The sequence below is a fragment of the Colletes latitarsis genome, chromosome 4 (genome assembly GCF_051014445.1).
Source record: "Colletes latitarsis isolate SP2378_abdomen chromosome 4, iyColLati1, whole genome shotgun sequence".
NCBI classification, from domain to species: Eukaryota; Metazoa; Arthropoda; class Insecta; order Hymenoptera; family Colletidae; genus Colletes; species Colletes latitarsis.
Genome location: NC_135137.1, coordinates 40,866,039 through 40,877,653, shown reverse-complemented (window position 1 = coordinate 40,877,653; position 11,615 = coordinate 40,866,039). Strand labels below are relative to the sequence as shown.

Below are 11,615 nucleotides of genomic sequence, written 5' to 3'. Positions count from 1 at the left end.
CATTTTCGTCCACCAATACTGCCATTGAATGTATGAGTATAAGGATATTAATAATAATAAATTAATATTATATATCCCCTTAAATTATTATGCTAAATAGATTCTGATACCAAAATGTTACTAGAAGGTGTCGCTAGTGTTGCATTTCGCATTACTGTCGAAGTTGCAACAGCAAATCCAATGTCGTGACAAATATTATTTGGCATGGGATATTTGCCGCGGGTTTTACCTAAGGCTGCAGGTTGGCCAGTTGGCTGCGGATGAGTCCTGCGGCCAACGTGGCCATCCGGCCGACGGCTTAGTCCTATGTCATGGGGCCGCGGGCGCTGGTGACCAGGCGCCTGCGGTTGAATGGGAATGCGGTGGGAAGAGTGCCTCCCACCGGGAGGAGCCCGAAAAGGCACGACGCGGCGAGGGACTCTGTGATGTCTCATTAGAGTTCCCCGTTCCTCGCCAGGCGTCTGAACATGGTCACCGTGGGGTTTTAGCCGGTAAGAGTCCGGCACTACCCGCCGGCGGGTGTCCATGAGGATTTCCCCACGTATAAAAAAAAAAAAAAAAAAATGCCAGATTGAGCACTGCGTGCACCACTCACGCTATGCCAGATCACGCGTACGTGAGCTCGTAGAGTTTCGTAAAATTGACAAAGGCAAAGTGAGACATGCTCTCTTTCTCGATCCTCTGGAGCTATCCGAAGTAATTTCGAACGTGGGAGTCGAGAGAGCGGCCCAAGTTTGGCGTGGAATAGTTCGTTATTTTCAACTATAGATGGCGCTTATTTCTTCGACCTCAAACCCCCTGGTGCTAAAACGCCCAAGTTTGTCGTGGAATAGTTCATTATTTTCAACGATAGATGGCGCTTATTTACCGACCTCAGGCCCTCTGGTGCTAAAAAGCCCAAGCTTGTCGAGAAATCCATCTAGCGTGGACGATACGAACTATTCCACTACAAACTTGGGCGTTTTAGCACCAGAGGGCCTGAGGTCGGTAAATAAGCGCCATCTATCGTTGAAAATAATGATCTATTCCACGACAAACTTGGGCGTTTTAGCACCAGGGGGTTTGAGGTCGGAAAATAAGCGCCATCTAGCGTTGAAGGTAACGAACTATTCCACGACAAACTTGGGCGTTTTATCATCCGGATTTCCGGAGTGCCCGGAATATTTCCAAAATGGTGGCGGCCTTGCGAAGAGGTGGCATGTATCTTATAACTTAGGGAATTAGTTGGAAAGGAAAAGGAAGGTAAAAAATGATGAGAACACATAGAATTCTTTAAAATTATATAATTTATTGCCATAGATTTACATTATACAAAACTTTAATACATATAAACATGTTATATTATATTACATCGTGTCAGCAACGGTTAGCAGTGGTCAGCGATGGTCAGCTGACGTCGGGAGATGATGGCAGAGGTCAGCAGAGGGTGGCAGTAGCCAGTCGTAATCGTTATACGTTGTCAGAAGTAACAGAAGTGGTCAGCAGTGGTCAGCAGAGGCCAGCGGAGGCTGGCAGACGTCAGTAGTAATCGTTATACGTTGTCAGAAATTCCAGAAGTGGTCAGCAGTGGTCAGCAAAGGCCAGTGGAGACCTGTGGACGAGAGGTCGGATATTAGTTGTTCAAGAGCGAGAAGGGAAGTGTGTGCCTTTCTTTCTCGACTCCCACGAGACGGTCCGAACTTACTTTGGGCAGCTTCGGAGAATCGAGAAAGAGTGCATGCGTCATTTTGCCTTTGTCGGGTTTCCGGAACTCCACGAGCTCACGTACGCGTGAGAGAGCACCTTCGGTGCCTTTCTGGCATCTCTGGTGCTGACCTATTGTAACATGTGGTTCGTGCGGTAGGATATGTTGGCTTTCCCCACTTCATTAGATGCTAAGGAAGTTCGTCGTTACTAGTGTCGCCGTCGATGCACTCAATTATGCCAAATCTGGCCACACTTTTATCACTGCCATGACTGCATTTGGATATTTTGGCAACACTCTTTATCATTTCATAAATAATAATATAATGGATAAGATATAATCTCCCACACAAATTCCACTTTCTTAGTTTAGGGACATCGAAGGACCATAGATCAAAGAATTAAATTGTTATTTATTAAATATATATCATTTAGTTATAAGAATATATTTTCATACATTTAACTTACGAGTCGCATATATCACTGTGAAATGACAATAATCTGATAATAACTTCGCGATATTTAAAGTTTAAAATAGGTTATTCATCCAAGTATCGAATTACTATTTATGAAACGTACATCGTAGCATTTTAAGAACGATTTACATTACGTGTCATCGGCTTTACATTTTAACTATATAATAGCTTATTAATTCAATGAACAAATTATTATGAAATACGTATCATAGCATCTTGAGTTTGAATTCTGATACATTTAAACATTTGCATATTTTGTTTAAATGGTACATCAAAATCTGCTAGAATGCAATGTTACATATTTAATAATAATTTGTCGATTGTATTGGCAACCTATTATAAAGTTTAAATAAAACCATGCAGCGTCTATCATCTATGCAACGCTATTTAGGAGCATATTGTGGAAGGGGAGGAGTAATAGGACTTGATGACTTTCTCTTCGCGCAGCATTCCATAACACTGAGCGAGCGACGTGTTAATATCAGGTCATCTCGTAATTTTGTACTAAAATTTAAAGCAATATTTCAAATGTACCAGTGAATTTTATGAAAAATTGTAATAACTTGGAAGATCATTGTAGTGGTTCTTATTTAACAGTCCAGCAATGATTTTACCGATGATTGTTGTATAAAATCCATTGTGCACGCTGTTATACGATTAAGTAGGTTCCACTCTATAAGCTACTGCAAAACACACGTTTTTCTCCTTATCGTCGTCAATCTTAAGGACTACGAACGGCATGAACTTAGGGGATGACCTAATATATACGCGATTAAGCTTATTTAAATATGTATTTGTGAAAATATGGTATACAACGCGTGAAGAAATTCCCATGTAAATCTTTAAAAATACAAACGCTATCGTATTAATAATTGATTTTGTTAGGATCGTACTTTGGACGGAGATTAATGTTTTTGGATAAAAAAAACAATGACGCTCTCTATTGGGAAGACTAGGGGAGTATTCGTATCTTTCTTTTCCGACGTTTCAAAGCGGTTGGCACAAATATCGCACCTTTTCTTTACCCTTTAAAACATATAAACCTTATAATAAAATATTTCGTTCGAACGATAACAAAATACTATAAGTGGTATAGAAATTTATACAGTTAAAAAAAAAAAAGCAACGAGAACTACGTGCAAATTACTTAAATGTTACGGTATAATTATGAAACGAGAATAAATTAAAGCGCGTGGACTACAAGATAGTCAGTTGCACGACAGCAGTCAAACATATATAAACTGTTCGAAATTGGTTGAACGTGTGCTATATGTAGTTATTACTAATTACGTTAGCAGACGTAATTAACCTCGACAAACAGGAAACATCGCGGCGGAAGAGCGATCGATTAATTATCTATTGGTGTCCAGGTGCTGACAGACGTCTCTGCGACTGGTATGGATTTTGCAATAAACGTGGCGAACATTCAATTACTCGTAGCAGCAGCGCGTCTATATAATCTTCCAAGTCGGTTAGACGTTTCTTTTTTTCTGATACTTCCGCCTGCAGCTGCAGCGTCAGCTCTATCAAATCCTGCATTTACAAAACAATTAGCGGTGTAAAACACAATGGAGCGCAAATAAAAATGTTACACAAGATGTTCGGTTACTACTGGCGATCCTAGAAGGTGATTTTAGCCTATAAGATCGCCTTCTAAAAGGATCACAACTAGTAGTCGAATACTTTCTAAACGATAGCAGTAGTTGCGATTACCTCTCTAGATTTTCCTTCGAATTGCGTAAGAACTTCGTGCGGCAGGTGACTTTTCAATATCGCTGTACTTTTAATAGCATCCTCGCCGCCAATAATAATTCTTTCCGACGATAAGTGATTATCGTCGTTCAACTCTTTCAATTTATTCTCTTTCTCTTTCTTCTTATCCTTTCGATACTGTTTCTCGTCCTTGGGGCTCCAGCAGCTGTGTTTATCATCCTTCTTGTCTCTGGACTTTTCCTCTTTCGCGCTCTTTTCTTTGTTCGAGGTAGGTTTCTCGTCTTTGTTCTTGGAGTGGATGATTTCGCGCGGCGCCGGAATCGGTGGCTCCTGCGTATCCTGAAATCTCAGTATCGCCGAAGGTGAGCTCGCTGGCGAAGCTTCCCGATGATTGTCCTTTGGCTCGTCGATCACGATCTTTGGACTTGACTTGCTCTCCCACCTGCAAACACGTTTCAATCGTCCCGGTATACACATCGGAATTCTTTCCCTGATATTCCACGCGTCGGAGCAAATATTTAATCTATCTGTCGATCAGGTGGAAGTCCACGGAACCGTAACAAGAATGTCATTAAAATTCATTCGTCTAAAAAGCATTAATTAGCAAGCAACAATATAGAATGCATTTCATTTAGAACCAGCGTGACTCGCGTAAGTCGACATTACAAGGCAACAAAAGTAAACTGAAATTTGTTTAGACGAAATCGATTTACTTTTAGAATTGATATTTCTTTCTTTTTCTCCACAACACATTCAATATACAATCGTCCGGTTTTGGATCCAGGGGAGGGGCGATCGCCTCTGAGAGTTATGAAATCTTAATAAACTATATTTATTGTCCATTTTACATTACATTCTATAAACATTTTTGAGTAAGCACTTGTATAAATTAAAATATTACTAGGTAAATTGTAGACAAATTTCAAATCGTGCAAAAGGAGCTTTAAAACATACTCTTATATACTTCGCCTGGCAATATCCCCCCTCCCCTTAAGCAAGCCTGTTTGAAATACGGTGCCTCGCGAGTTTAAAGAAAAGATAAAGTTATTTGAAAACAAATATCTTTCTATCGATGTACCGACGTATTCTTATAAATAAATCCGTTTCCTTATCGTTAGATAAGGGAGGCCGCGTCCTTATCCGTTTGCTTATGTCCGTGGAAACGATCGCTTTCTTTTCAATCTTACGTATGTTTGCTTCCGATATAACGGTGCAATGACTGCTGTTGGTACGACTGAAAAATGAGCTTTAAATTAAATTACACAAGTGGAACTGGTCAAGTCGATCACTTCTTCGGTTCATCGCGTGTGACATTGGCGTAACCATATACTCAGAATATCGACACTTTGACGGCCACCGTCACGCGTACGTGACTTGGCCGTTTCAGCCATCAAAGCGCCAGGGGAATGTTTTATTTACCTTTTAACGTTGTTGTGCGCTTGTTTTCCGTACAGCTTGAGGCCCCACTCGTCTTCTTTCGCGTTACCTATCTTCGACAAGGACGTGGTGGAAGAGCTCATGGAGAATCGGGGCGGTTTGCTAGGCGCTGCATTATTTGGTGCCGGCGGTGGATGATGGGTGTCGTTGGAATTATTACCGGAAGATACGCTCGACGCCACCGAACCCACGCTGTTACTGTTTCCACCGAGTACGGGCGTGTTTAGGGACGACGCGGAGCTCTTGTGCGACAGATCATCGAACTGAAATAATACAACGCCGATTTGAGAAGCTTGAAATTCTCTTCTAATATTCTTGTTACTTTTTGTTGCAGAAACTATACCGTAAATTCGTCCTCGTCCTCGCTGATGACGCCAGGATCGGCCTCCCCCGGTTGCTGTCGCGTGGTTCTGAGCTTGTGCTCCTCTTTCTCGTCCAGGTTGTCGGCCTTCTCCAGGTTGTGTTTACTTTTCCCCTTAACGCGATTCCCGATCGATTTTGCCAATTTCTTCAGGCCTTTACGCTTCTCGAAGCTTCCTATGCTGAGCAGACTTCCGCCGATCGAATGGGCAGCCGTGGACAGTTGCCCGAGGGAACTTTTGTGACGCTCCTTGTGGCTCAGATCGGTCAGGCTGCCAGCTTTTACGATAAAACCGATCTTCACCTCGAGTTCGCCTCTCTCCTTCGTATTCTCCTTGCCTGGTTTACTTCCAAGGGTATACCTGAAGCATCGTTAACAAATTTCTTAAAAGAGGCACGCGAGTAAACGACCGTACTTATTTTATTTAGAAGCAATATCGTGCTGTATCATTTTGTGCGATCGTTGTTCCCGAATAAAATTTGCCCGGCTCTAATTTTTGGATTATATCGCGTACACGTTGGATCGCAGAGAACTTTCTTCCAGCAGATCTTTCCTTTCTCTTTCTCATTTAGTTAGGGAGCCCAGTGAAAAAGCCAATTATAAGACGCATATTCATCCAACGATTGTTACAACTTTCCAAGCCACCTGACTCACGTACCATTGTAGACCTTCGCTTAAGACACTTTCCTAATATTTACATGCAATACGAATATGATATAACACAGCGTTTTATCGAAACAATTTATTTTCAGGTGATCCGTGAGAAGTGCTCCATCCTTTATACCCCCGCTAAAACCTTTCTGAAAATATAGTTAGAGACGACGAGCTTCTGCAGTGTCCTCGTTAGCCCGTAAACGAGGCGAGTATCAACCCACTCAATTTTAAAGTCATCGTGATAACACCGTCTTAACTATGAAACGTTTAGACTCAGGCTTAGGTACATAATCGTTGCGATATACGATGCCTTCAATGCCAGGGAATATACTTTACCTACTTTTAACAGAAAAAATGTAGATAGCTATTCGCAGGGCTGTGACAAGGCTCACGAGGGCCATGTTATTTTCATTGTTTCTTTTTTTCTTTGTAAGCGGTCGACGCGTTAGAAAGAGATCCTAATCACGTACCATCTGTTCCTAGGTCTCTCGTAAACGTCGAAGGTGGACAAAGGTATACTGATGGTGCCGAGGAACTCGTCGACTCCCAGGAAATTACGATGGAGGGCTGTCAGCACTATTTCCGCGGTGTTTCCCTGCTCCGGAATAATTAACTCGCATTCTTCGTGCCATTCTACGTCCCTCGGCGCCTTCTCCTTCACGGACGTTTGGTACTTCTCCTTACCGAGGGCGATCGTCACGAAACAGTCGTTGGTTTCTGCGTTATTAGATTCAAGTGATTTAACGTAGGTGGAAAGACGGTCAACCGCAAGGTCAGGATTAACGAGCTACATAACGGGAATTAAATCTCGCGAGAGACGGTCGAGATCCATTGTACACTTATTGCCAGCATAAATTACTTCGTCCAAGTCCACGACCTCCGAGCGAGATTCGTGTCCCTTGCACCGAAAGACGATGTTAGTCGACTTTAGATCGATGTTTGTCCGTTGTATTTTAAAGGGGGAGTCTCATGCGAATAATAAAAAATTGTACAAATTTCTTAATTTTTCTTCGAAGAAATGTTATATACGACGTTATGATTCATTTTCGCAGTTTACTTAGCTATCCTTTGGGAATACAAAATAATTTTTTTATTGATTTTTATTAACGTTTAATGTTGTTATCACTGGCGTAGGTGATCGACTAAATCAAAACTATCGAAAAGATTTTTATTCGGTGGGTTTACAGTTATCGTCCGTACCAAAATAATTAATTGCAAATTGACAAAATGGTGAAAGCTTAATTTCGTTGTTTCTTTCGTGACTTTTTAATAAAATAAATATGATAAACTTATTGTAACAATTTGATTTTGGTACGGGCGAGAACTATTAGTATGTGGAACAACGTGTAAAAATTGCAAAGCAATCGAACGTATAGTTTTTGAGATTTTATCTACGTCAGTTAAGAAAGTACCATTTCGAGAGAAACGCATTTAAAGTCTGTAAGATCATACTAATCGATCCCAGCTCCACATAGAATTTCTTCCAGAATGTTAGTATCCGTATACTTTCAAAAAAATGAGATAAAAAAAAATTAATTCTTTTGAGGTCTCACATGAGACTTCCCCCTCAAAGAAAATATGCGTGGTTTGCGGAGTACCGTTGGAGGAAGGTTTGGCCAAAAGTTGACACCAATTCCATTCCGTTCGAATAACATACATTACTCGGTTTATTTAACAACTCGTTCTTCGAATTCGACGGATTGCATACGTATATTTCTTTGTGCGATGCTACATTTTGTTACGCGATGCGCGGGGATTACGTATGTACGACCGAGTTTGCTTTTTGCAAGCTTCGTGAAATATGACTTTTATACGTAGGCAGAGTAACGTAACATCGACGAACGTGGGGAAGCAGAAATTCAGTTTCCATTGTTTTGAAATTTGATTCACTTCGATGAGCGTATAAACACGGGCAAGGTCGTTTGTCGCGTCATGGTTATACATGGATAGGTGTATAGTAACGGGCCAACCACGAATACTTACTGTGTTTTCCTTTGGTCAATAAGTTTCTCGCTCTTTGAACTGCGAACAAAGAAAAAGCTTAGTTAGTCGTTGACGAAACACGATTATCGATCACCTAATGGTACATGACTTCCTGTGCGACACGTAACACTATCGGTTGCTTGAATTTATAATACAGCATAATCTCGATTTAACGAACTAATTTGGCGGGAGGATGTTGTCCGTATGTATATTTGATATCAGAGCCAACGCATATTTTTATATCAGCAAGAATAACGAAGATAGTATGTTTATGATGTATCAAGACGGTGGTGATGTATCAGAACAGTGGAATTCAGTGTGTATGTTTGCGAGTTCCCCTCGGGGATTCGAAAACAAGATAAATAGACGTAGGCGTAACGGCGGATCGATCTTTCGGTGGATTCAGCATGTACGATAAAACGTAAATGCGATTCGTTCGGACCGTGAAGCTCGAAGATGCAGATTAAGATAAAGCTGAACTAAATTTCGACAGGTTATTAAGATCGTCCGAGAATACTAGGTTGTTTTTCCTCCTTTGTACATAACAAAAGTTTCTCTTTCTCTTGAGAGCGGCTTTCAGAAATTTAGGATAATGTTTTGTAAAATCGCGTCATGGCTGGCGAACATAATCACGCGCCTTCCTATCGCGGTAAAAGCGTTGAACGTATCGGTTGTTCCCGCCCATTATTCGTCGGCATTCTTACCGCGAAACCGCGACTACTTCCACCTTCATTATTTTCAACCACCTCTTGTGATATTGCTTTTTAGTGGACGCAACGTCGAGAAATTCTATGCTTTGTATTTATGAAATAAATGCATTGTTTCATACGTGTTGCATCGTCGAAACGATTTCGATGGTTAAAAAGTGGGTGTTCGTAGCGAAAAAATGCATTTGCCCTTTTGCATCCCTCCTCTAGGTGGCAGCACTGCCGTGAAAAAAATATCAAACGCTCGTGAATATTACTTATAATTACGCTCGGCCTCGAAAACCAACGCACAGTTCAGCAATTAATATTACGTAAGAACGTTTGTTCCTTCGCGTTCATTGATTCTTTCATTGTAATATCACGTGGAAGAATTTTGTTCGGTCCAGAAAATTCGTCGAGCGAGACGTCAGTTTCAGAAAGGCGGAAGTGGAGGTCCTCTCGCGTGACAATGCCGGACTTTTCTCCGGCGAACCGGTAAAGCAGTTTTGGACAAAAGGAATTAAATCGTTTCCCCTATACTGATTCGTGGCCGCTAGGCTCATCAACATTCCCTAAACTAAAATCCAATGTGCATGGAACACGTTCGATTAATTGCGATCGTTCCCAGGCTCGATACGAAATGTATCGTTTTTCCTCCGATTTCACGTTGAATAAAATCTACTTGTTAGCTGGGAAAATCAACTCTCTCGCTGCATTCTTCCACGACTCGGTTAGACGAGCTGCGAAGCATTCGCTACGGCTGCAGCCAAATACCGTTTCCTCGGAAAAGAACATTCTTAACGGTCCGGAATTGCAGCTACCGTGCTGATTAAGTTGGAATACTTTTTTATAGCAAAAAGCTACAGGCGTACGGTAATTGGAAAATACTTCATCAAAGGTTAATAATCAGGAACAATACCGAAGTTACGTGCAAGAATAAAATGCTGAACGTACGAAATAATAATTTTGTTTCAAGAGAAAACGTAGCAGACATAGAAAAAAAAATAGTGATTTCAATGAAAAGTTTCCATTCCTTTTCATCGAACAAAATCTCTAAAATCAAGAAGCGAAACGTACGTTTAAAAACGGTCTACGGATTGTTGCAAGGGGAGAGAAGTGTCTACGACAGAATACCGAATGGTTCCAGGGTATCTTGTTACGAGCCTGGGCAGAGGACTCGTGCACACGAACGGAAAGGGGGACATCAGCTGCTCTACACATGCTTTCACACGCTACCTATTTTGCATGGAAACGAAAGCGTTAAGAACTTGTCAACCGACATCCGAACGCGTTAAATGGTAGAACATATTAAGAAACTTACCAAGGGAAAATTGGAAAATGGATATAAAGTATGTGGGGCATACGATTCGGTACAATAACGCTTTTTCGAAGTCGAAACGTTTCGTGCGAGTTTATCGGGCGATTTTGATCGTAAGAAGCACGCGAACCAATTTTCAGAAGTTGAATCATCTTGTATCTGGGGCGTGGAGGATCGCGGGTGTTTTAAATACACTGTCCTTCTTGGCTCATCTCGGAGACGTCGCAAAACCTAACTACGACACGATGTGGAAGAATGCGCGATTTCGAGGCGATTAGGAATGCGCAAATTCGCGTCCCGGTTCGTGTATTCGTGCAATCAAACTGCGCATGCAAATACCAGATCGCTATCGTCTTCTCTCAATTCAACATTTGTGCTTCGACGCTATTCTAGTTTCAATTTATCTATCGCGTCATGGGAGGTTGCGTTTCGACTAGACGGAAGTTTCCTTCGACGATTGTTGCTCCTTTGCATCGGTAAAAGTCACACCGGGACAAATTGTGCGGTTCGTATTCCGATCCAAATCGACCGCTTAAAGATACTGTCTGTTGCGACGATCGAGGTCGCTCGAGTACCGTAACGCGTCATTCGTATTGTAAAAATCGTCGACGATTAGACGAGACAACGCGATAGATTTATCGACAATAGTATTCTTTCGTTAAATAAGTTCCCATAGTGGCGTAACGAGATTGCGAGGCTTCGATCGCCTACATTCGACGGCGTGTATACGTAACCTAGCTTATACGTAATTGGTTTACGGTACATCTGCTTCGGTTCGAACCACCTGCGCGCCAATCGACCATTCTTCCCGTCGCGTTTGTATTTCGGGCCACCTTTTAACGCTTACCTGTCACTTGGACGTGCGTCGGGCTCCACATTTTACTCGATTAGGTCACAGGCGTTCGGTTAGAAATATTCATCTGTTGTTTCTCTTGCGACGTACCGATCTACGTAACGGTGGGTATCGCGACGCCGGCTGCTGGCATTACGCGTCGCGGTATTCACAGGTTCACGCGTTACGGAAACGTGCCACGCTGCAACGAAATATTCACTCGGCGCAATGTATCAACGAGAACTATACCTCGCTGCTGTTCGAACAACCGCTACGTCCACCTCGCGCATCGCGCACCATTACGGTAACTACGGCGCATTCGACCTCGCGCATCCACCACACTTATGCCCCAGGAACGTACGACCCCGTCCGCGTAACCCTACGCCGAGCAACATATTTTCGAATCAAATTCATTCACGAACACGAATTAATTTATTCGACGAGACATTTATAACTCGCGACGAGGAGGAAC

General features: G+C 42.1%; 1 protein-coding gene across 1 annotated transcript; it reads right to left on the bottom strand.

Moving 5' to 3' along the window:
• Positions 1 to 2,076: 2,076 nt before the first annotated feature.
• Positions 2,077 to 11,523, bottom strand: Rip11 (Rab11 interacting protein). Its single transcript, XM_076764359.1, has 7 exons — positions 11,159 to 11,523; positions 8,308 to 8,346; positions 6,795 to 7,041; positions 5,653 to 6,031; positions 5,292 to 5,572; positions 3,873 to 4,314; positions 2,077 to 3,692 (listed from the first exon to the last, which is right to left on the bottom strand). The coding sequence occupies exons 1-7, from the start codon at positions 11,187 to 11,189 to the stop codon at positions 3,516 to 3,518; spliced, it is 1,596 nt and encodes a 531-aa protein (XP_076620474.1). The 5' UTR covers positions 11,190 to 11,523; the 3' UTR covers positions 2,077 to 3,515.
• Between the last annotated feature and the right edge of the window lie 92 nt (positions 11,524 to 11,615).